At 41.1% G+C, this 27,179-nt stretch overlaps 1 protein-coding gene and 1 long non-coding RNA gene across 2 annotated transcripts; both read right to left on the bottom strand.

Moving 5' to 3' along the window:
* Positions 1 to 6,286: 6,286 nt before the first annotated feature.
* LOC147757262 (uncharacterized) lies at positions 6,287 to 9,949 on the bottom strand. Its single transcript, XR_015319998.1, has 2 exons — positions 9,651 to 9,949; positions 6,287 to 9,189 (listed from the first exon to the last, which is right to left on the bottom strand). It is a non-coding gene; the product is annotated as an uncharacterized LOC147757262 (long non-coding RNA).
* Positions 9,950 to 12,037: 2,088 nt separating this feature from the next.
* Positions 12,038 to 27,150, bottom strand: LOC111243849 (uncharacterized). Its single transcript, XM_022790057.2, has 3 exons — positions 26,990 to 27,150; positions 25,449 to 26,679; positions 12,038 to 19,561 (listed from the first exon to the last, which is right to left on the bottom strand). Exon 3 carries the CDS (start codon positions 19,556 to 19,558, stop codon positions 16,838 to 16,840), a length of 2,721 nt encoding a protein of 906 aa, XP_022645792.1. The 5' UTR covers positions 19,559 to 19,561; positions 25,449 to 26,679; positions 26,990 to 27,150; the 3' UTR covers positions 12,038 to 16,837.
* Between the last annotated feature and the right edge of the window lie 29 nt (positions 27,151 to 27,179).

Consider the following 27,179-nt stretch of genomic DNA (forward strand, 5'->3'; position numbering starts at 1 on the left):
ATTACAGTAAAGATTATATTTTAATATTTGTATTACCTTGTGTAAATAGATAATAAACTTCTGACTAAGTAGCGATCGTATTTATCTCGGGATATCTTCGTAGCAGAAGATTCACCGTTGTAAGAGTAATGTACATTAAAATATTTACCCATTTAAATAATTATTTCGGATAATTAGCTACATAATTTGTGCTGAGGTTAAACATAGGGCGCTTCAGGTTCCTTCGAGATTTCATAAACTATCACAGGCCTTTTCATATGCTTTGATAATTTTTCAAAGATTCTCTTAAAATCTTTCAAGCATATATATTTAGCATGTGCTCAGCAGTGATAAATAGTTAAGATGTGGTCTTTTTTATTGACTTTTATTATTTTATTCAATGTTTCGAAACACACTGATCTCACATCCAATAATAGAATATTTGAAACAGCATTTGTTTTTTGAGAAAAAAAAAATACTATTACTACTATATACGACGAATCAGTCAGCTGAATGGCTATATGAATTAACAATATTGTCGCCTTTTAGGCTTAGAGGAGCCAGGAGTGAATGCGGAGCAATGACTTCTGATGCAGCTTGCGGCCGATTAGGCCTGTCTTTTTTTGCAAAAATAGTTAATGACGAGCTCCAGCGTGATACTTACATTTGCACCGTTACGTATCGGCGACGCTTATCCGGCCTATTTACGTCATTCCCGCTTGCAAAAAACTAAATTATTGCAAACTGACATTTCGATTTGCCTTTCCATGTTTCATGAATCCAGACTCCTACTAGCAAGCTCTGCGCATTTATCATTCCTCTCCGAACGACGACAACGAATGTAATGCTGTTTTCGTTACCCGGTACCTTTAAGGAAATAGAAGTCAGGCTTCTCAGGCATGAGACCGCTTGAACTAGGTAGCGCATGAACCGGCTCTAACCAGTGTGATGAGGTTAGTAAGAGTAGCCGATCTCTTGGTTCATCGGACGCTGGAAACATGTTACGCTGGACTAGAGCTTGACCTCCGGCCCATGCAGCAGTGTTTGCCTAGCGTAAACGAACCGCGCAAACATTTTCTGTTCTTTCTGTAGCAACAGGAAGACGCGGCCTATTTGTACAGCATTTCTTTTTAAACCTTTTCACGTCTCTTTTACAACGACGCTAAAATAGAAGTAAGCGCAAGCCAATCCCCGCAACTATCGGCGGGTGCGCTTCACGACCTGGACCCGATGGCGTTTTCTGTTTCTTCAAACTTCTCAATTCGTCCCTTGAGCTTCTTCTTACCGTACGAGACTCTTCTTCGGGAGCAATTCCCAAATAGCCAACCGCTAGAGCAGCTCTTACAGCCGTACGCTTTTCGATTCCAGAGCCGTAGGTGCGTATTCGTCAACTGACAAGGTAACATCAGTAACAGGAAGAGCTTGTTCTTTGTCTTGCTATGATGCTATATAAGGTTCCGCATTTTACTTATATTGCTTATCATATTTACTCAATGATCGCGTGATGACCGAACCGCCCTCATCATCTCATGAAACGCTGTCAGACTCATATAAACGTCTAAATGATAGTCTGGCTTCTTCAATGCACGTTCACATTGGCAGAGTTGGACCCTCAAACTTTTTATGTTTATGTGCAACAAATAAGGTACCTAAATTAACATCGAAAAGGTTAAAGCCTGATCTGCAAGGTGGCTGACGTTGACGTGTTCTTTTCAAAGACGATATATTTGTCGTTCAAGAGTAATCTTTTGTTATAGTACGTTTTTTCAGCTAGAAATAAGTCATTTTTAGTTTCCTAGACAGATCGTTCCTTCACGGTATGATCGGTTGTATCGCTGTGTTTCAGGCCGTAATTTTTTTCCAAGACGATGAATTCAAGAGGCTGCATCAATTTCCTATTGACGAGGAAGTGTTCCCTTATCATTAGTGTTTTATCTAAATCATGATGAGGTCTGCAAGCAGCTAGAAAAATAATTAAGGAATATTTAACAGAGATAACAGACATTAGACAATTTTCTCGAAACGGGTGGCAGTTCATGCAGCAGGCCTAAAAAGAGCATGCTTCTTCTTGAGCTTTGATATTTTCGTAAATGCAGTTAGACAGAAATGTCGGATGAATTTTGTAGTATAATCTAGTTTGAAACGTTTACGGCAAAAAAAAGAAATGTAACGCGGATGACGTCATAGGCACATAATCTTTTTAAAGCAACATAATCTTTTCTGTTTAGCTATTAAGCGGCGATTAAAGGCGAAGCATATAATATAATATAACACCGATTCTCCTAATCGATACGCTATGCTCGTTTTGTGGGCACAGCCATATTAGAATCGAGCATCAGTAACCTACCTAGCCTGATTGTCTAGACGCTATATTGATATCATTTTAGTCCAACTTAATCCCGTGCAGTAACCGTTATAAGACAGCTACATATTGCTGAATCAAAGCTGAAATGGATGATTTTTAAAGGTTGCTTTAGTTGCCCTGTAATTCGTAGCCAAAACTATGTGATAATATGCTCGGTAGTAGCAATATCTCTAGATTCAACCCAATCTCTAGATCAGGAACTAATTTCATCTAGATCTGAATGTTTCGAAATACAGCTTTGATGGATTATTTTCGAAATTAGGCCATCGGCTGTAACCGACTGATCAAGTTAGTATGCGACCTCACTTCAATATTGACGAGTAATGTTTGATGTTACGTTGTTGAGTGGAGATTTACCAAGATTGAATGATTGTCGAGGCGGTTTATGAAGTGGAGTATGGCAGTACATCCGAATGTGTTGTACACAAAAGAACATAGCTCGCATTTCCATATTAGTTTTAGTACCTTCTTGTATTTAGTAGCTTCTTGTACATGAAAGATTAAAAAAGATACCCAGATATCAAATCCATTCATATCTAATTACGCTTTAGAGTGCATATTCGTGTTGGCAAAGTAAATTTTTCGATGAGATAATTCTTTTCTGTCGATCAGATGACCATTATTAGTTATTTTGTACTTCGGAATATAGTTATATATACTTTCATATTATTCAACAAGTTCTCTCTAGAGCAGTCCGAATTCGCGTGGCGCTAATACGTGACAGGCGATACTTAAGGGAAAAGGTTTTTTTTGCAACGAATGAATTGAAGAGGGGTGACAAGTAAGTCAATATAGCAATACAAAAAAATTACCCTTATGGATCCTTCTTTACGTATTGAAAGGTCAAGTAGCACCGCTCTGACTATACGAATCTACGGAACAACGTGGGTCAGCTTGGCGTCAGTCTCTGTTGGATGAATATTGCACAGCCAGCACCAGAGTCAAATGAGAATAAGACAAAAAAGGTCTCGTTTTGCGTCTCTAGCAACGTCAAAATACATCTCTAATGTCGTTATAGCATGTATGTACTCTTTGTTTTTGTCATGATGCGATATGTTGATGCTCTGACTGAGCAAATTCAATGGATAGAATGCTGTCTCACAACTGAAGAAGGTGCACAAAACTCATCAAAGGTCCGGCTCGTTGTATGTAGCTCGCTGAAGACATCATGCCTCTCTCTTATTAGAAGCTAGAATGACAGCTGGTAAAAACGGCATGGAATGACGAATTGATGAAGCACTTAGTTTAGAAATAATAAGGTAGACAGAAGTGTTATTCTTCCTGAAACATTAAGTTCGCTAGTGAAAAGTACAGGGCATTTTTTTTGATGGACTTCACGAGGTACTATGCTTCAATAAGCTCGGGTGTAGTCCCACGATAATTCGTCTACTGTTAGCATACTTTGTGGCTTTTTAGAAGCCAGGAACCACTCAACTCGTGTAAAAATGACAAAAAATGGTAGTGATACTCGATTCAAGTGCATTTAAAAATTTTATTCAATTTCTAGTTCAAAGCACGAACTAGAAAAGTGCTTTAATGAAAGAGCAGTAAATTCCAATATGAACATCATTCATTAATCTTACTTAATCCATAGTTAGTTTAAGCATAGAGGTCTTAACTTCTTATTTGGTAACCTAAATATTCGGCATCATGGACGTCGTCTGCCCAATTTCCCTACAACAAAGTCGATACGGATAGGACTCACTTGTTATCTTAACTCCACTTCGATATGGAGCTTCACTCACAACGATATGAAACATCGTAAGTTACTTACGAAAAATACTTCGTTAAAAATAATATAAATAAATTAATAACATGCACATATCGCCGGCGCAATAACGCAAAGGATTGCGTCTCTAATTGTACCATTAGAAACAGATTCTACATCGTATAAAATGCGTTAAAACAAGACCTCGCGTCTTAGCTAGCACTGATCTTGCGAAGACCTCTCACCGTTCTAGTATCATTACCATCGACAGCTCGAAGACAGTGAACGCTAACCTAAGTAACATTTAGTTAATTCGAAATTCGACCTGGTCCTTGCTGCAAAAATTGTACAAAATAAAAAAGAGGAATACCCTCAAATATAGATGTCAACTTTTAGGTCGTTCATTTGCATCCGGTCCTGGTGGCTTCACATGCTACCCTACAATATATGCTAACATTCTATATGTTTTAATTAGTTCTAAACTATTATTGAAACTTTTCTATATGTAGACTAAGTAAACTTTATTTTCTTCTATTGTGCATTAACTTTATCCGCTTAATTTACCGTTCTGGCGGCAGGTCCTTTGGAAGAATGCACGATCAACTATAGAACAATCGAATTCAGCCATCCACAAGACGAAACCTTTCATCTACCAGCAACAGTAGATACAACGCTAAGAGCAATAGGCTGTATTGCAATATATTATATATATTTAGCTATAGCCTTAATTGGTCATGCGTGATGCACGCAAGTTACGTATACCAAAGTACATGTATTTGCGGTGACAGGTGGACGTGAAAACTGCGGCAGCAGCTGAAGAGTCCGTGACAACATAAATGGAGTTAAATTTTTTCTAGTAAAATTTGGACAATTTTCAAATATTTTTCTTTGATTCTAGCTAAAATAAGGGTTTTTTACTTTAAAAAGTACTAAATATATGTGATGTAAAACTGACGGAGCAGGTCATCGATAGAAACGAAGCTGTGAATAAAAATGGACAATGAATTAACGCTGCTAGAGAGTCGTACGTTGTATAAGCGCTACGTTATAATAAGCAATGGTACAGTATAACCAGTATGGCTGTAGAGGTAGCCTGGTTTGAACCATGTACCGATAGCACTATTTTAAACGGTGAAGTTTTTGTGCGAGCTGGTCGAAATTCGGATGTTTTGTCGGATGTAGGTGTCATCAACTTGTGCTTGACAGAGTAGCACAAATATAATTTTATAAAATGAATAGTATTCGTTTATGGCTAAGTAATAGGTGACGAAAGCTAGACGTAACAAAACGGGTTGTGTTACCGTGAACACTTTAGACGCAGACCATTACCTTGGACACATAGTAAAATATGTGCGCAACAGAAACGTTCCTCAATTGCCACTGTACGTAAACTTTTGTCTTTTCCACTGCCTATTTACGGCTGCTAACGATCTGTCCAATTCCAAGCGACAAAAATAGGAAGCGTCGAACACCAACTGCGATGCGGTAGACATCGAATTGACAACGTGGTCAAAACGAATAAGGTTTCTCTCGAAATAGGCCGCTAATGATACGTTTTTTAGAGCCTCAAATTTTCGATTTTCATAAAACGTCCGTATCATACGATCATAACATACAACTATGCATTGAAGGGCTATATAAATTTAACAGTAGAGCTGTATCTGACTCGCCGCTGTTTGATCGGTAAGTCGCAGACGAGTTTTTCAGGAAACCGGTACATAATCCGTTCGTAAATTGCGTTTCTACGAAAAGAACTAGTACAGACCTTCTTCTGCGTCGATTTTTAGACTACTATTCCTTGATCGATTTAAGGCAATTTGAGAAACCCGATTTTCGGCTTGTTTTTTTTGTGCTTAAATGCAATTGCATGAATACAATTGACACAATAGCATGGAGGACAATGAACGCTAACCTAAAGCGTAACTGCTCGAATTTAATCTGAGAATTAACGATGTTCTCTACGTTCTCTCTGATACAAAGCTTTTACTATATGCCTACATAAACTATAATAAAAAAGCAAATTAAATATTTAGAAATGCTTGTTATTCTTACATTATAGAAAGCCTAATCTTAAATGGAAAAATTATTGCCTCTGTTTTATCGTACCAACATTCTCTGATAACTATGAACACATCTCTATAGCTTTCATTCATAGTAGCTATACTTATAGTCCAAAAGTAACCTACAGAAGGTAATTTCCTACAGGAACTCCTAAAGAATGACAACAGATCATGATTGATTACAGGTGTTTATCGTAGTTGTACTATATCATGCAACGATCTTTCGTTTATTATTAATGTTATTGTTACGTGGTTTCCGTAACGGTATCGCGAAGGTCTGCCAAACCAGTAGATTATCTTCTGAGACACACTACGCGATAAGAAGATCAAAGCGGAATGAAACGGTACGTCGCGTTTTCGTTCGTGGAAGTCTTTTTTGGTACTTGGCTAACGAAAGGGGCAAAAAGCCGTATGAAGCTAGTCGGATGCTTATTGAGGGCGTTGAGATGAGAAGGGCGGACGCGATAAGAGATTTAGATATCACGTCGTTGCCGCTTGAATATAAAACAACCTGGCATACTGTGGTGGGTTAACGCTGTACACGAAACACGGCATAATGCATAACCTAATACGGATAGATACTAGAACAAGTATGCTACATGAACAAGCACAAACGTGAAACGTATTACCCCCTTCCCCCATAAATCCAGCAAGCATCAGCAGTATGGTCCTGCGGACACCTCTTCCACACATGTTAGAAGCTCAGTAGCGTGAAACGGCGCGACGAGATCACGGCGCGACGAGATCGCGGCGCGACGAGATCACGGCGCACACAGATTTGAAAAAAAAGGACAGTGACAAGATACTCTTGCTCAGTCCGTCATTGCTGAGACAAATAAATACCGTACAATCAGCCTCTTATTAATCTCTGTCAAATAGTCATTTCCAGCTTGATAATATGCTCAACAGCTTCCTGTACGTATAGAGATACATTTCTAGAGACCGTTACGAACGCTACTTGAATTTTAGTGTCTCGGATAAAGAGATTTGGCATTTTTTAAGAAGGTTTTTGAAGTGAATTTTCTCGGAATTTAATCGGAAGTGTCGTTACATATTTGACAAATAAATATATTGTTCGCGAAACTAAGTTTGCTTAAAAGTTTTCACAAATAAAGTTAACACTTATTTCCTACGTTTTGCCTATTTTCCCTGCTGTTTAAGTGATTAAGCGCGTATTATTATCTCATTATTATTATGGCTTATCTATTGCTGCCACAACTGTCTGCTGCTATCTAAGCATTATTTGTTTGTACTTGTCAATAGTAACACGTCTGTAAAGGGCAATGCTGTATGTTTGACTATAAAATTTATCCAAATTAGCGCCGCTGTTCAATCTTAGTTACATATTTAGACGCGTCTACTACTAGAGATTACTGATAATTGATTTTCTATTCAAGCGGTGAACCAAACTCGGCGCTTGTAGATCAGCACAAATAAAGAAATAGTGTGTAGGAGCTCGAAATCGAGTACGGCTGTGATAGTTCGTTCAGTACCGAAGTTCCGTAAAGCAACTTCATCACGGTCGACAGTCTTGCTTACTTCACCCATTAAAACGTCGCTAAACTTCCAATCCGCTTTTGACCACCTTTTACAGAAGCTCGGCAAATGCTCCATATACAAAATTAGAACTTCTAAATCTGCAGCTATTTTTAGCATAGAAAGGAAACCAACAGGACCTATTCATACAAAAGCATCACTTCTACGTTTTTTTCACATACTAAAGATCAGATTTGTCAGACGAATGTACCAGAGCGAGTCGACATGTTTATATAAAAGAGTGATCCAAGATACTTTATGTTGTAGTGCATCAGTTTTTCGCAAACGTTGTATACCGGCATATTTAGCAATGCGCTCCTTGTGGAGTCAATAAAATGGGGGAAGTTCTCAGCAAAACGAAATCAATCAAACATAGGTGCAAGGCCGCGCCCATTCCTGCACTCCCACCCGATAGCACAGCGACTTCGACGCTCAAGTAAATTTTCGTATGATTTAAAAAACTCCAAGCAACGGCTCTTTGTTCATTAATGGAGTCAGTACAACGCCCCGGTTCCACCATAGCTAGAACTAATGCCCCTCCCACATCTATACCACGGTAGATTTCCAACATGTCGACTTGGCTTTCTCCAACAGCTTGGCCATCTTGCAGATACGAAAAAAGATCACAGATACTTGCTTTAATAGAGCGCGTAGCTACTCAAGGAACGAACTGCTAGATGGGCTAGATCAGTCCGTGATAGCTTCTCAACTACTTTGTGTCTTCCTCTGTAGACATGATGATTTGACGCCGTTATTATATTTGCATACGGCCTAAAGGCGTCACGTTGGCCCCACTTAACAATCGATCCCGCGCGACATCTACTTTTCGCGGCGCAGCTGTCCCAGTTCGTTTTACTTTGATTGAATGAACAAGCAAAAATCAATTAATTATCTGGATCAATCTAGTTCACGATGATGATCAAAATGAGAAGCTTTCCGTAGTGTGCACCTACGTTCGCCTATGCATACGTTAGTGAATAGTACGTTAACGCCATAAATGCTCTCCGATCGTGGGTAAAATTCGAGTGTGTCGAACGCGTTCTACAAAAGAACAATCCACATCGTGCATAGATCATAAGATATTGAGTCATTGTCAATATAAGAAGGTATGGATAAAATATTCAATCAAGGAGACATATAAAATGAACCTCTCGTGAATATAAAGGAACATGAGATTTCCTAAATACCGCGTAGCACTTTCGTATGCTTAGTTTTGGTACACAATGAATGCTAGTTCGTGAACAATATCTTCCAGTAAATATGATTTAGTCGAACAATTTTGGTTTATGACAATATGAATTAAAATAAGCCCTATTATTGGCTTTAATTTTTAGTAGTAGTATCGATTAAGAGATATCAAGTGTGGTTTTTTGAATATAATAAAAAATATGTTTTGATGGTTTTTGTTCAGATCGGACTGTCATCGTAGCTCTGAACTGACCTATACATTCTAAGTCATCACTGGCGTGATAAAAATATGATATCGAGCTTCTAATCCGTATTAGGTTTGTGTCAGATTTGCTGAAACGGCTAAGCCGAACCTGGAATAAAAGCTGGAAGTGTAAAATCGGCTAGTATTTACACTGTCGGAATCCCACTATATTATTGCAGTCTATAAAACTTTACCGTTCTACATACAATATTATCTTATGTACTATGGGTCACGTTCAGACATCTGAATTTAAACCAAAGAAACTAAAAATGTCTAAATTTGGTAAAACGTCATATTGTGATTTGTGTGGAATTCACTGCAAACGCATTTTGCCATTGCAGTTTGTTCCTCTCCGTAGTATTTGTATTAAGAGATCTATTTATCTAGATACATCGTGTTACGATACGTTTGTTACATAACAAATTGTTTCACAACGAACATCCCTTGTACTTTGTCTATTTAAGATAATTATAATGGCGAGATCAAGCCATTTCCATACTTTCCTTGATCTCGACGGCACAATATGGACACATTCAGGCCAATTATTCTATGACGTATCATATATTTTACCATTAGTTTTCGAAGTATTTGCCTTTCGTCATCAGTCCGCCTTGGATGTTTCCCGCAGATGTGGATTTACTGCACATCTGTTGCACTTTTCACAACTGAAAAACAAGCTAAAAAATAATGATTCGGAAGGAATTATTAAACCATTGCGAGCGGTTTAACACTTATCTACTAATAATAACTTAGTCCCTAAATTCAATTTAGGTATATTGGTACATGGTCAGTAATAAAGACTATTTCGAATTTCGGTCAGCAGCCGTTATGAACTGTGTATGCTGTACCCATTCGGCCGTAAAACGCGGCGTATATGTATATATAGTAACGGATCAGAGTGCTTGTGCTGATGATACCTTAACTCAGATGCAACAGCCAAGTCTGCTGTTTACATTATGTGCATAGTTCATGAAAACATGAACGCTTGCCAGCTAAATAAATAGATGTGGTTATAACTGTGGTACGTCAACTTTTTGAGATAACTAACGTATGGCTGTGGTCGTGGAAATACCAGAACTATAAAAGGACTCGGCATGTTATTGTTCTTTAAGAGACACAAGGATGGGTCGGATTAGACAAAATGATTGTTTCTATATTGATGTACTCTAAAAAAATACTTGTAAAACAAAAACTTAACCGATAATCAATGAGCTGCTACTTACCATGTCTTTTCGTATTTAAATATAGATGATTGAGGACTGAGGACTTTGGCCTGAGTTTTAAGATGTGTCTGGCAAAAACGTGTTCTAATAAAACAGCTAACATCCTCGTGATTTATTTATTTCTTGAATAATTTTAATTTAATGTCTTGTAACAATGCTAGCAATTATAACTCACAGTTATAAATTTAATATTACGCGCACCTGACAAGTACTTTCTGATTATAATGATTATAATTGATTTGACACCATTATGAGAGAAATCGATTTTTACACCTGACTTCGTTTGATCTGTCAAGAACTTCGGTATCATCGCTGACGTACAAGTTAAGACCCGCCAATACAGCCGCAACGACGTTTACGATAGTAGAGAGTGTAATGAAATTCATGACTATTAAATATGGCTGCGTAGCAACCCGAAATTAAGGAAATATTTTTAAACACATCATTCGGTCCCATTTGAGGACTGAACCCGACACCTTCTTATTATGGGTCTACATACTTTGGCATCTGCTACAGCAGTTGACAAAATTTTTAGCGCATGACCCGAAATGCACAATTGCATTTCGCACAATGGAATGATTTCTCTGAATTTTTGGGATATCTACGTGTCATATATTTCAGCACAAACATTTCTAACAAAAACAACCCAAGTAACACAGGACTACTTCACGATTACCAGCTATTCCTCAGTTTTCAACGACCTGGCCAAAAATTTCCATTCTTTCCAGGGATCGCGGACAATACCCCCAGACAATGAGATGTATATAATCTTTGGCTACGGTTTGAATGCAAAGTGATTGTTTTCTTGCTCTCTACTATAAACAACTTAGGAGAATAACGGAATTCTCGCATGACTTATCGTGTAAGTATGTTCTTAACAAATAGTCTCGTTAAATTAAAACTCGTATAATTGAATCTTCGTAGTCACCAGGAGCCCCCAGAGCGTGGTGACTGCAAGAAAGCGATTGAGTAGAATGATGTTCAAGTGCACAGGCTTGCATGCGATTGAATATAAAGGAAATAAATCCGCAGTTACCTTTTATGAATCCAGGGCGTCATGAACGATGCTAATTTTTGGAAACAGCTTTGAACACGGAAAAATGCATTTGCACGCACCAAACGTATGAAGAGGTTTATATTATCTAATGAATAGGTAAATATCCTTTAGTGTAGGAACATATCGAAGTGGGTCGGTTTGGATGCTTAACGACGTGCGAAAGTAAAGGCTCAAAACATTTGTTGGGACGGACTTGCGTTTCGGAAATGCTCATTGCAGTATAACTGAAACTGGAAAACCGGCATAGAACAGCAAATAAAACCTACATATATATATACATAACTATATATATGTAGTCCTTGTCCTCCTCGAAACAGTTATGGCTTACATCAATAATGCCATTGAGGCTAGCAATCTTTTCCACAAATAGTTCCGTCGAAGTAGGCCATAAAAAAATTTCTCTGTCTGAAAAATCAATTAAGAAGCGCGCCCTGTGTTTTTAACTTGGATCCTAGGGGTCACCAGTATAATTTATCAGAATATACTTCTTTACACAATGTCTACGATTTAGTTCCAACTTATTGAATTTAGTCTTCATTGTGATTACTGCAAAGCTCAGAGAGAATATTAAAGGTCCCGAAAAGGTAAAGAAAGTAATTCATAATACCTATGATTACTATAATTTTCTTGGATCACAAAGAGAATTGAATTGAAGACATCAAGCAGCATTGGCGCAGTACTTTTGTCCACTTCGAATGCATTTATTTTTGTTTACAAAACTACATTAGTTTACAAACAGTTTGTTGTTGTTTCTTATCGCTTCTAGATATACGTTTATTGTTCCCCCAGCTTCAGTAGTCCCCATACATTCACTTTACCATATCGATATTATTCATCTTTGTCCTGTTTATCATGCATTAATCATCTCATATGCATCCTAGCACACAATTCCCTCAAAATTATTGAAAATGATTTCACTCTTTATCTAATCAAAGAATGAAACAATGTCAAAAAACAGTAAAATAGTTGTTAAAAGTTCAACAGAATCAAAGCAGACGGACAATGCGGAGCTATGGGCAAAATCTGAGGTGAGTACGACACATGCGCCGTTTGAAGGTACTTTGTATTTTACTTAGTAATTTCTTATCATCTTATGATGAAACTGTTCGTAATGTATGTGATGTACGTGAAAGCCGACTACTCATCTCACTTTTCTATGTTATTGCTCGTACACTGATTTTTTGTCCTTAACTATCAGCAAGACGCAATAATGACTTCAATGAGATTTGAGAAGCGTTCCTGTGCTTTTGATACATATAATAGTATTTACTATTTGCTCAGGCTTAATTTCAATTGCAGTATATTGATGACGGATTAATGCTAGTTGAATGCCCCTAGCTTGAAGATCTCAGATTTGATGTTCTATCGTTGTTGCACTACTATTCCTCACCGCCATCGACAATATTGTACATCTCATTTTAATTCAGTATATTTCCCAATTGTAATCAAGATCCACTTACAATTTTTGATTGTTATATTAATAAAAACATTATTTTTAATAATTCTATACATTCTTATACATTAGATCGGTTTTCGGTAACATCTTGAAGTCGACCCCTTCTGTTACTCTGTTTGTAATTTGGCGCCATTCACGAAGTGTCCGTCTGTTGGTTTTTACTCAAACCATTATTCTTGTTGACCTTACCTCTAGGGTTCACTATTTTTGTCTATCATACGCAGTGCTCTATAATCCCACCCCCTTTCTATCAATTTTTTAGAAACTCCATTTGTCCTTAGTTTGCTATTCAGTAATAATCAGATATTGAGCGAGGTTGTGGTTTCAGTGTCCCTCCAGTACTGTCCTTAACAGACCCAACGCACACGGTCAAACGGATACGCCCAAATACGATCCATCTTCACATCAACCCTACGCATTACCTAAATCGTCCTTAACTTATACAGACATGACAGATGATCGGGCCTAAAACGAACGTTTAGAAATGCTTCTTCCACTCGAATAACTACGCACGTATACGCATCCACTTGTCGAAAATTCGGCCATTTGTAGCCAGGGGATGATGCGCCGGCAGAGCGGACGGCGGCAGCGGCGTGTTTCGCCTGCACACAAACAAAACAAAGTTCGGGCAGTCCCGAACTTATCGTTGCTTTTCAATCACTATTACAATAACGCCCATTCGCACTTATTAACTCAGCTATACAAACAAGCACACGTGCAAAAAAATTATGTAGAGTAGGGTTACGTGTGAAATACGGAGTGACAGATGGTGATTCGTTTTAAGTTGTGTTTCAGAAGTATGCATACTAGATAAGCAAAGACAACAATTACTATTATAAGCGACGCGTATATATCACGTATCATTCCCAATCAATCATCTGCTATAATGGTTTTCAGCCTGAAAAACACGCACGGATACAGAAAGTTCTGCGTGACAGGGCACGTGGCCGTACTTGTGGGAGGTGCATTGAGAAAGGGAAAATAAAAAACAGTCTGAAAGAGTATGGTGCTTCTGTTCGCTGACTCATTAGTGATTCACAATCAAGTTGACGTTTGTGCCTTACCGACAATAAAGAAATATGAATATCGAAGTGTGGATATATCGAAAGGTTCTACTAAAGCCTTTAAAGCAACGGGCTTTAGTCAGTGTTCGTTTGTGCGAAGTCGACATTTCATTGTTCCGCGCTATGTCTCTCTTAAGGTCCATCTTTGTTTCCTCTCCTTTATCATCTATCTATTCAATAAATCTAATTGCTATGTGTAGATATATAGATTTCTATATCACTTACAGCATTAGCAAACGTTGGCCAAGCCTCGCTTAAGAGCTGTGGTAAGCGGCCTGTGCTTCCGACTGTCCTGAATTTCTCGATACGCACCTCACTAGACACTCGCCCGTCCTACCTAGAAATTTTCAAACAGTATCCCAAAAATCGTTGGTCTCCATGCTACGTCTCGATCAGACTAAAAAACATTTTTACGTGCTTTACGTCCGCTGCTGAAGCCGTTAAGCATTATTTCAAACGGCTAACTGAACGCTTCCAGCATGAAACGAAGTGTCAACGATTCGAACCACGACCACCACGCGTCGCTAAGTCAGCACTGCAGCCACTGAAACATTTGTCATTTTGAATTGTCGTTCTTGTCGCCATTGTCTGTTTTCTTGTCCCGCCATTTTAGCAAGTATTTACGGTAACGATCTCTTTGTAGCATAGCTGTGCGTACCGTGGTGACGAATGGCCCAACGGACAGCGCGATTGACTATTGAATAATACATTGTCGTTTATCTAGTGTGATGACTTTGAACCGTAATACGTAATTTAGTTATTTTGCTCTTGCTTGATATATATGTTTATCTATTTTAAAAGTAATTATACCCATCTGACTCCTTGGTCTTCGCTTAGCCATCACTTCATTAATTATAATCATTTCATCATTATGATCATCGTAGGCTCATCAGTAATAACGTTAAATTTTTCATTATTTATTCTTAATTATTATTATTGCCTAGCTTAACTAATTATTCATTAATTATCAATACAAATATACAAGATGATTTTGCCTAGTCGTCACGTTTCGTTCCTTTACACAATTGACAATCCGTTAAATAACGAGAATAATAATTATTATTATCGCTAATTAAGATTAATATTATGCCCAGTGAAGCCCTGATCTGCTCGTGTTGTTTGTCATTCTGGTTTTCCGTCCTGCCATTTGAATTCTGCTGAAAACTGTGGTAGCATTAGTACCGGCTTCCGGTATCTATCGAGTCCCATTATCAGATTTTCATCAGATTGTTTATTTCTTCTCCATTACGATTTGGTCACCACGGCAGAAATTTGATTTACTCATTGATATCCAAGCGCGATGTAATAACATGTTCGGTACTGTGATTAGCGTTTCTCATTTAAGAAGTCTTTGACTATTTTCAAGAAACTAAATAATCGTTAAAAAGCAAAGAGTGGCCATAGTTGCGCTTGCAATGATTAAACCTGCAAAATCAATCAAAATTGAATCAGTCTACAAAGTCGCTATTGTAGAGGCATGAGCGTACCTAATGTTTTACCCTCGTTCATAACCTCTACTACAGATATGTATTTGTAAAAATTCGAATGAATTATGATTTAGGCAACTCAATTGAACGTTACTTTCTTATTGTCATGGCATACTGCATTACTACTACTCTATAATGTTTGCCTAAAAGGTACACTCATCATACATTCAAGCCAGTAATACCAATTTAATGTGGTATGAACCAGTCGACAAATTAATCGCCTATCATTTAAAAGTGTTTGCTCATTTCTTTTGCTGAACAGAGAACATTAATGAATTTAATGGATACATTAGGTCAAGCTCCCTTGCCAAAACTCTTAGATACGTTTTTTCGTAGAGGTTCGCAGTTAAATACGCTAGCCACAGTGAGTTTATCCCGAGCCGCTCATCAATGCAATTGTCATTTAACGGCACAGTCAGTCCTAAGCCCCACCGTGCGCTCTTCCTCTCACTTCCCGTCTTTTTCGTTCCCTCATAGTCATTACGTGTTTAAGGTGTCTTTTATTAACCAGCAGCTTCCGCCAGCGACTGCTCGCCTTCCTTCCCTGTCTGGTCCAGCCCGAGAGATCAGTCGTGAGGCATCGGCCGCCATTTTCCCTACGTGTTTCGCCAAGACAGCAGGGCAGTGTCTGAGCTTTATAGTACGGACACACCATGATCAGCATCTCTCTGTTCATAATAATTATCGTCATAGTTATCAATACCGTCCTCATCCAACTCAACGAGTCAGGACTACTTACATGCGCTCACCCATTATCATATATACACGACAAGGACAAAACTAGTGCCGACCACGACAAATACCGCAGTGGTCTTCTTCTACTGGCCACTCTCAATGAGGCCATCAAAAATTTAACTACTAACTATAAATTTATAGTAATTGGGGGCACTCGCGGGTACATGCTCGCACATTTCCGACGGGAGCATTTGCTGTCGATCAGCGACGCATCCGACGCAGGTCAACAAGCATCTTCGCGAGCACAATCTGCACTCATAGAGCACCCGGTGCAAAATTCGCTACAAATATACACTCACTTTCTTTTGCTTTGTGTTACAGATACAAGGGATACGCACGCATGGTGGATGCTTGATCGACATAACGACAGACAGATAGGTTTACGGATAATATCGCCATGAATTATCAATGTCATTAATTAATGATATTTTATCGTCATCATAATCATCTGTCGCCGGCGCGTTTAGTTCGCGTCATTGTCGCTGTCTTCGTTTCTCTAATATTTATGGACCTCATCGATGCCTTCTTCTTTCTTACTATTATTTTTGTTGCCAGTAGTAGTCACATGTTAACAAAACATCCGACCCAGTCAGTAGATTACAACACTACTACTCCGATCTTCCAACCTGCTTTGCCACAACATCTTTATATACTCTTTCTTCGTTTTGACAACCCGACATTTCTCTCTACCTCGCCGCCGGCGTCTTTTTGATCAGTGAACTGAGCCTGGCTTTTTTACGGGGTAGGACTTGCGCTTCTTGCAGCTCGCTGACTCTGCAGATGTCGTTGGATGGCGGCTAGCTGTAGCGACGTGGCATGATGCGCGGTGCCAACTGCCGCACTCAAGATTTGCATTGCGGAACGGTTGTCACGAACAAGTCCTCCTGCAGGCACAGTTTGATGGGTGGTCTGGCCTGTGGTGACTACTTGTGGGACGCCGGCAGTCTGAAGGACAATCGATTGCGGCGGTTTAGCCAGCCCAGCTGTGTGCTGCCCCAACAATGGGGTGACACCGACCAAACGGCCGGTGCTAAGACCCACAACCTGTTGAACCTGTTGGGGTTGGAGAACCACCTGTGGGTGGGCGTTCTTCACGCTTACATGCCCGCTCATCGTGCCCATTTGCAATACCGTCTGACCGACGACAACACCGGCTCCACTAGCCGGTGATCCGTGACCTGGAGCTGCTGCGCCTGCCACACCGGATGCAGCTGCCAACGTCCCAACAGCGATCGGCGTCGTTTGGCCTGCTTGTCCACCAACTTTTTGTGCTTGAGAAAATTGCTGATTTATCTGTTCGACAATGTTCTGGATCTGGCCTGCGTTCGCCACCTGACCCGCTTGCAATACGACCTGCGTTGTTTTTGTTCCTCCGCCGGTCGCTCCCTTATTCCTCATTTGTGCGACTACTTGGTCGGCAATGCTTTGCGTTGTCTGGGGACTCATCGTGGTGCCAGACGCTGTTAGCTGCACCTTGGTAACCTGCGGTGCGACGCCGTGACCTGCCCCCGTAACGGTGGCATGGTGTGAGATCATCTGGCCGCCACTACCTTTCACACCAGCTGTAACCAATTGCATTTGTTTGGCCGTACCGCCCTGAAACATCTGAGTGGTCTTGCCAGCCATCGACACGGCGACGGGCTGAGTGAGCTGTAATGCAATTTGCGAGCCCTGCGACCCCGTCATCTGCTGGAGAACTTTGCCACCAACCTGGAGCGGCTTCATCTCGCCCAACTGGTGAACCTGTATGCTCTGAAGGCCCTGTACGCCGCCTGCCGAGGTCATATTCATTGATGACGCATTGACTACGACAGGCTGCCCGCCAGCCTGGAGTATCACTTGTGGCTTACCGCTATGTGCGGTTCCTTGTATATTCTTCTTTACCAGTTGCACAACGGCCTGTGGTTTGCTTGTGTTTAGTTGAACAGTGTTGCCCAGTTGCCCCGTAAGTGCGGGTGCCGACGCTGACGGTGTGGGAGAGGGAGATAGAAATGAGGCTGCAGACGCAGAGCTTCCCTGAGCACTGGGAGGTACGCTGAGCTTCTGCACGAGGATGGGCGTCGACGTACGTGACGGCGTCGGCGGTCCGGGAGAAGGAATGGGAGCAACCGCCGGTGTTGGGGGCTGTTGTGCGGGTGTCACGCAGCGACCTGTCGCCGCTTGTTGTTGGGTTGCGGCAGCAGCAGCCGCTACAGCAGCTGTTGTTCCGCCAACTGAACCAGCAAACTGTTGTTGTTGTTGTTGGGCGTTCACCTGTAGGAAGCCTCCCGTGTGCCGAACAACTGGGGCTTTTCCCGGCACCAGATGCGTAATTTTGACGGCTTTTCGGCCCTCCTCGGTGAAGATATCACGGAACTGATTAAGGTAGAGGTGAACGTTGCACAACGATCCCAGCCGAAATGTGCATTGCGACCGAGTTTCACCAGACTGTGTTGCCAGCACCCCATAGTACTGTTCATCGACAGGCGCTTGCAGGATCGATACTTTCGTCACCCGATCACTGGGACTCGCCTGCGTCGGTGTCGTTTCCATGATGTACTCTTGAACCAAGCGCATTGACAGATCGGAAGGGATTTCCGGCCGAGGAATAATCTTGGCAAATTTAGGTACGTCAATTTGCGCCGGGACTAGCGCATCCGGTGCTTCGTGCTTAACTCGGCTCGGCGGCGGTTTAGCCTTTTTCTTACGCCGCTCTTCCAACCTGGTAACAAAGTCGAATAAAGGCGGATGTTTCGTAGGGTGTCTCTTGCGTTTCGGCTGAATTAAGCCGGTCATGAGTTTCTGCTTGTATTGAAAATAGTTGTCGACGAGCGCTACCGATATATCCGGCTCTAGACAGATCGGCTCTGCCGTCGCCATCACGACTTGTGCCTCCAATTGCAGCTGTTCCTCAGGCGACCATCCACCAGCCATCTGCTGGACATCGCTAGCCACGAGCAGATTACTTGGCTGCAATAGCGTATACTGAATGTTCGTCGGTGTCTGTAGGTGATTATGTACACTTAGCGGCAAACTACCGCTATGGAACAGCTGCGAATGCCCTAGTGAATCGAGTAGCTGCGCTAGCACTGGAGGTAGAAGGCCCTGTTCAACTTGCTGTAGAAGATCATCCTCGTACGGACTACGTTCCGCGCCGACCGCTCGGCCGGGAAGACAGAGCGTGTAGCCATCTGGGAAGAGGTGCAATTCTAACAGCTGAAGACGGTCTCGCTGTACGAGCTTCTCAAGTAAATGAGTTCCCGGGGAAAGAAGACGCGACCGGCTTTGCAGTCGCTTCAACTCGGTCTGATAGAGTTCGGACAGCTGCATCGACAGATGACTCCGTTGTGACGAACGTTCTTTCCAACGACTGGTGCTCCCATGTGAACTGTGCAGATCGCACAGCGCGCCTGCTAATCCACAGAACGGGCATGGGCGGTCCCGATCCTCCGCGCATATTCCGGAAGATGACGACATGGCCTAGAATAGAGAAACAGATTCGACAGGTACAGCAGCAAAACCAAAAAAATGTCAGAAATAGTTATTTTTATTGTTTGATACAAACTAGTGCACATTTTCAATGGGGAGTTTATTAAGCGCTGCATGTCAAATTTTTAACACACAATGCTATATGTTATTGTTTGGTAAATGTCACGACAGACGTTAGTAGTCGTATGTAAGTACAATTTTTAAGCACACAAAAACGTATTAGCATCAAAATGTTCTTTAGAACTTTGGATAGAAAAAGCCATGTTGTGGTGTAATGTCTTACGCATTCGTCTGTGGTTGCAAACGAGCGCAGTGAAAGAAAGCGAAATCCTGTATTTTTAAAATAAGCACATTAAAAAAAAAGATCGACCAAGACTGCTACAGCTAAAAAAGCGGCTGTCGTAAATCGGTTCATACAAATCGAATATACCCGCTTGATCTCAATACATATTAAGATCGCCTACTTTCAGAGTTACACTCGCATACTTATGACTATACCGAAAAATAACAGATTGCAAATTTGAACAACTAATTCAGGTAGTATCGTACTTAAAATTGAAGTAGTAAATTATTAACTATATTGATCACAATTCTTTTTTGCAAACCCATGTAACTGCACTAAGTTCCAGCGCTACAGTGCTCTTTTATCCTGTCGGATCTTGCCCGATGTCCCCCCCAAACCTTTACGAAATTAAGTCAAACACTGTCCCAAAGTATCCGCACGATCTACTGCCGATGATACAAATTAAGACACGTAATGTATATATAGTATAGAATTAGATACATCCGCACACATTCAGTTTTGGACGTTTACCGATAGTCAGATATACGTGTCATTTATTGCGATACTTACCATTAGCACTCCAAATATACAATAGTTAAAGCATTAAATGAAAAATATATTCAACTAGTTCCTATGTACTCACAATCAGTCAGTAATCTCCGATCTGCGATGGAAGCTAAATAGTGCTAATATACATATATATTAGGCAAAGCAGACTAAATGTTTTCTGCTCATGGGCGTTATTTGTAAGATCAACTATTGAAGCATTCACACAGAAGGCTGAAACTACACTCGTGCTGGAGTAGTTAGAAGAGTATTCTACACGTTTTACTTGAAATTAGTAAATGCATTTAAGTCGTCATTCTTTTTTTGCCTTGCAACTTCAATTCAGGCGATTATACGATCAACTGAGGACGTTGTGATTCATCGTTGATTGTTTGCTATTTCGGATAAAGTCAGCCGTTCGTCTTCCGGACGAAGCTTACTTGTTGTAAGCTCAAATCCCTGTAGCTATCGACAAGAGTCAATCACTCGATTAACAGGCGTCATGATCACGTCTGCATAAATCTATGAATGACGCCTGCAAAGATCGACTATGTATAACAGTATATAAGTATAATTTGGCGGACACCCCTTGCCAATTTCGGCGCAAGTAACTAACGTGACAATTTATTTAAGAATCTCAAAGTTGGCCTTTTCTGGTTTAAATCACCATATTAAATTCGCTTACCTAAATAATAACTGCATACTATTATAACTTAAAATCGATTAAGTTATATGCATATAGGCGCTTCCCACCTATCCGTTTGGAATAGATATGTAGTAACGGGATCACAGAATCATTCGACGTTCTATTTTTAATCAAATTTGCTCTATAGCAAACATAGCAACTTAGATTACATTGACGTCGTTAGATAACCGTCGATTCCGCCTAGCTGAGCGATTTCGTCAATAGAGAAGACGATCCCATCTGCTAGAGTATCCTATTCTGCAAGTTAATTCCTTGTTGTTTACGGTGACTTTCGTTTCGGTTTCGTGAACAAAAATAGAAAACCGGCCTACAGACGGATTGCATACTTCAAGAAATTTACGAAGCTGCAAGAAACTTTTCACTAAAGTATGAAAGCTCGACATAACTTATATTTCGAACGCTATGACAGGGTTTTTATCATGCAGATACTGCAAGTTAACTTTCTCATCGTTTTACGTGGCATAATGCTTACTCTGCGAGTCCTCTGACAACTTTTTCTAAGGTTAATGGTCTCAAGGGTGGTTTTGCGCACAATTATTTCACTTTTTCTATTCTGTAAATGTATGTCTGTATAGTGTATAATAAAAAAAGGAAAAAAACTATCGAAGAAAACGTATTTAAGAGGATATCAAATTGAAATCGCGCTGACCATTTGAGATATTCAGTGAGGTTCACAATCTGTAGCAGGCCCAGCGACTCCAACTATTTAGCGGAACTAAGGATTCAAGCAAGTTTAACTTGCAACTATATGTTTCCAACGAGAGAACTGCGAAGTAGTTGCCCAAAAGTGAGTGCAGTAACGACGATTGTAATAATCATCGCGACGAAACATTGTATATAAAACAAAATATGCATATGCCTTATAGAAAATTCACGCAAAAAGCTCATTGGGAGCGCACTGCGGCCACGCAAAAAGAATTTCAGTGATCACGTCAGCTTTTTTGGTTGTGGTTGCTAATTTTTTAACTGATTGAACCGGTACAAACTGTTGTTTTATTAAAGGCAAATTTACCCAAGGGTTCTACCAGCGTCCTCGTTTTTGAAAAAAATAACTTCAATCACTAAGCACCGTAAATCAGTGCACTTCAATCCTTCTACTTATTGTTCTCCCATCAAATCTAATAAGCTTATAATTTGGCGAAAATAGTTATTCAGTCAATTTGCTTATGAAACGAAATTCAATGAAAATGGCCTAACTAGTAAATGACGGAGCCATTCTCTAGGATAACGAGACTTACACCGCAGAAAGCTCAACATCTCCGTTAGTATCAGATAATTCTTAGTGAACTAGTCGAAAGCTAAACTAGTTGCTAAAACGTTAAGGTAGAAAAATATTGGTTTACCAATCTTTATCTTAAGTCTTTTCTAGTCAGCCCACAACGTGCGCCAAGTAACATATACTCTAATACATAATTCTGTTGAAATCCTACCTACAGTCACCTAGTGTTTTTATGTCCTAATACATGTGCAACTAGCTCTTGCTTGTTCGAGCTATCACAATTATCAAGCATACTAATACATGAAAATCCTGGCTCGTATTTCTTAAATTATGTTCAATACTTTTGTAAAAAAATATCAGCATAGCCATTGTTTTTTGAACAACGTTATCAACAACGACAATAAAGAGTTGCTTAGTACGCATGCTCACTACGAGTCTTTCCAGCAACCTTTCGCAAAAACTATTTTTTCAGGCGTGTCCGGTAACGGACTTGAAGCCAGAAATGTTTACTTTTTGAACGCGTCAGGAAAGAGTTCCCACAAAGTGACAAAGACCGTAAACTCCCCTTTTCTAGGTACTGCATGATATATAGCATAAAGAACAAGGGCTTCGTGTGCACAATTTGCCTAATTCATACATGTGCTCGGAGCAGAAATTTCCATTTAAGATTGGTTCCTGAACCAGCGTCACCTACTGCATTAGGAAATTGTTGGTATGTATTATACCTGGGTTTAAACCGGTTTAAATAGCTGCTCCAATTAGGACCTAGCATCAACTCTTTTATGATCATGTTATTCATAAATGACTGTCTGCTACGATACGAATCGTTTTTCACTATAAATAATTGTAATAAATAGACATGTAGACAGCTGCATACATACAATTTAATAGACAAACATAGTTCACGCTAACGACCAAATGGGTGCAAGTGCATATGGCTGTTATTGGTCTTGTGCGGTAACTGCATCCGATTTCCACTCGGGGAACTAACGATGATTCTGGACCCTTTTGATAGGAACCATTCAGGCAACAACCTTTATATAGCGGTCATTCATTATCAGCAGATGTGTGCACAACTGACAGGTATCTTTGGGCATGTACAATTTCGCATTGTGCATAGACCTCGCTCCCAGAAACACGCACGCATGCGCACACAGATCCATAAGCTAATAGTCAATGAGTTAGAGATTCAATGCCGCAGACTTTTTTCCGTTAGTAGTTCAATCCGTATTCTCTGCTAGATACGAGTTACATATTTAATGCATTGTCCTTTAGCTTTCTTTGTCGCAAGAATAACTGTTCACATGATATTTAAACAAATCCCTCTATGACTACAGGGGTAAGCCTTGAATACCGCGTTGACGCTACGCTGGTACGAGTTGTATTTCATAAGAAATTCGCTTGGAGGAAAAATCACTCGCAGAGTAAGAGACCAATAATTCCGTCGGCGCTGCTGTGGCCGGGGGAAATGGTATCAGTACCTAGTTAAGTGGGCACTAAGTTTTAGCAGGAACTTGGCCTTTTCGTGAGGCTGGCGCCCTGAAAGGACATCCAATTATTATTTGTATGGTGGACATGAAGGCTTTTGTAGACACCAGAAGCCGAGACTTTTATAGCTTACTCTTTAAAAACACTAGATCTTCAATCAGCATACTAGCAGCTCCGTCTCTGTCCGTACTTGTAAGAACACTCATTCGTATTTTCTTGTTTGACTGAGACAGCTTAATGCCTTAATGGGATCTTGCTAGTGGGGCCCAATGCTAAACATGTCATATGCAAGAAGTGTAATATAAAATAACAAGTTTCCACGAAAAACTTAGCAAACCACGAGATCTTTGTCAGCTGGAGAACAGAATCCGACATGTTTTGATTTATACGCTGACAACTCACTCACCTCATTGTAATGGCAAAGCAGTCTTACTCTAGCTGCATTAAAGAAGAAAAAAAAAGAGAGAGAAAACAACTTCATTAACGCACCATCGCAATTAAATGCCCTGCTTATTCGTTCACTAGAAGCAACCGTCTAAATTTTTGCGTGTAGTTATCGTCAACCAGCTCCAAGATGAAGACACTGACTGCCATTCGCCAACAGGCTTTCTTCTATAGTCTAAATATAACGCCAAATTGCCAAAACTTGCCAAGACTGGCAAGAAACAATGGAACGAAATCATTTTTCCTTCACGGTAGGTTCCCGGTCTGATAGATCTGAAAATGGGCCCCTTTACCATCGAACAGTTCCTGACCTTTAGGGAATTCCAATTATACAACCTGCAAGATCTACCATTCGACCTAGCAAATCAGTAGAACAAGTTACAACCAGCTGACGGATTGCGAGTATCGTCATCAACGATAAACGAAACATCAATCTACAAGTTACATAGTGTTTTTACCTTGACTGAGCTTGATTCAGATTTAGCACGAGCTTCCTATCTCGTCAATCCTTGATACGTTTAAATCGTGTTGATATTGAAAGGCAATCCGAACGAAATATCGTTAGACGTTTATCGCTCTACCTTTAACTAAAAGTAGAGCGATAAACGTCTAACAATATCGAAATTTCGGATTGAATTATTGTTGTTTTACGTGGGTATACGCTGTAATCTATTACTGTTGTGACGTTCGACCATCGTGGGTCGTAGATATATTTAATTCTAAATTGGAGTTCATGCAGTTGGTCATCTTTTCTAGTACTACCGTTAGCCCCGTATAGTAAATCTTCACTCGGTGAATCTTTGTAGGATTTTTAAACTGTTCCCTGTACATTTCAGAGGCCCTTCTCACTCGGGTGTGTCGGGCCTATGACCATGATATTTTGATTTTTTCTCCCGTTTTCACATTGTGTCTTCCGTTGAACGTAAGCACCACTCTACGAATGGGAACGTCCATTTTGTGTTCCCATAGTGGCAAAACACCAGAGCACAGTAATTGTACACATCTGACAGACATAAGTCTTCAATCATCGATACGGACATACGATGTCCATAAAATGTCCATCTTTCTGACTGAACAATCGTCATCATCTCAATCATCAACATCAGCTCATCTCTCGTTGGTGTCGTTTGTTTTGCTTCGATTTATTTGCTTTCATTCGACCTCGGTCTCAGTCTGAATTTGGTCAACTTACCGGCTGCACTCAGCCGCTATCCATCGTCGGTCCTGATCGAGTACGCACTGGCTATGGGTCCGCACGCACTGGCCGTCAGTCGTCGTCGTCGTCGCTGCTGCTGCCGCCGTCGATCGGGCTGTACGCGGCTCACGTGTCCCAGGATCTCACCGGAAGGTTCAACATTTTCATTGTTGTCACCGCGACCACTACCCCACCGCCAGCCTGCGCCAACTAGCCTACCGAGTAGGCAACGAGTGAACGACCTATTCGAACCGCTGCTTCTTCTTCCGTGGCTGCTGCAGATGTTGCTACTATCGCGGCCTGCCCTGCCGCTCCAGCATTACCATCAGCAGCAGCAGTACGAGTAGCACATTTCACATAACGCACGACACACACACACACACCCACCACACTCTGTACTACCGCTGCCCCGTCCGTCCCTCGTATTCGTCGCCGCCGAACACACAACACAAACAACACAGACAGACAGCAGCAGCAGCAGCAGCAGCACAACGACGGCGGCAGACACCACGACACTGCTGCTGCTGATTCACTTGCTTTACTTTTGCCGCTACTCTTCTTCTGCTCCTTAGCACAGCAGGCAGCGCTGCTGCTGCTGCTGCCAGCGGCAACAGCAATACGATCCAAACCGCACAGCACAAAATAACACCAGCAGTAGCAGCAGCACCGCCGACGACAACAACAATAACAACAACACCAGCAGCAGCAACAACAACAACAATGATTCAAGCAGGCAGCAGTAGGTCTCGCTCGGTTGGTCGTCGCCTGTCTGCGTCTTCGCGATCGCCAGCAGCCCTTCCGTCCGTGCAGCAGCAGCAGCAGTCGTCTTCGTTCGTTCCGTTGCCGCTCGTCGTTCCTCACTGGCCGCACTGCTTCTGCCGCAGAGGGCTGCCAGCTGGCTCAACCCATCCACTGCTACCAATACAACTCTGTATAGATCGCTGTATAGACTGTGATACTATAGACTGCTGTTAGCAGTGTGTGCTCGTGCTGCTGCTACGGCGGCCTACAGTCACAGCAGCGGATCTCTTTCATCTGCAGCCTCAGAGAATTTCTAAACGACGGAACGACACGGGACGGAGCAACAGCCGTCGTACTAGTAGCAGCAGCAGCATCAACACTCATAGAATCAAGTGCTGAACGAGTTTCGATCGCGCGCGGACGGTGGCGTCGGCTGATCGGTTGACGTCAGGACCAAGTCAACGACAACGGAAACAGCAACGGCCGCCTTTAAGAAAAGCAATAGCACCGCTGTTACGTATCTCTCAGCTCTAGCCTACCCGTGATAGCATAAAAATACTGTGTTTAGTTACTGTTTCGACCAGCGCGAAGAAGAGCCTCCTTCCAAACGTGTGTCACAAACACCAGTACAGTTATAGCAAACCGAAGAACATTATATACGATATATGCACAATGGCACAATTTTTACGGAAATTTGCCCCACAAGAAAGTTTTTGTTCAGTACGAAGCGAATGAGACAGAGTCAGAGAGACGACACATCTGGAAATTGTGTAAGGACGAAGCCCAAGTGCGCGCACCTCATAGCTTCCGCAGTAGTGTACAGGGGTAATCGCAGTAGTCGACACAAACCGCGTTTCGGTTAGCGTCGCTCGTATCGCGTCATGGTTCTTGATTTCCAGAGGGAAAAGCGGCTCGCTTTTCAGGGCCTGCTGCGCTTTCTACCGGCACAGTGTAGTTAAAGGCCATCCGGTCAACGAATGGCGAAAT

Source organism: Varroa destructor, unplaced genomic scaffold (genome assembly GCF_002443255.2).
Source record: "Varroa destructor unplaced genomic scaffold, Vdes_3.0 BEIS01000002.1, whole genome shotgun sequence".
In the NCBI taxonomy this organism is placed as follows: Eukaryota; Metazoa; Arthropoda; class Arachnida; order Mesostigmata; family Varroidae; genus Varroa; species Varroa destructor.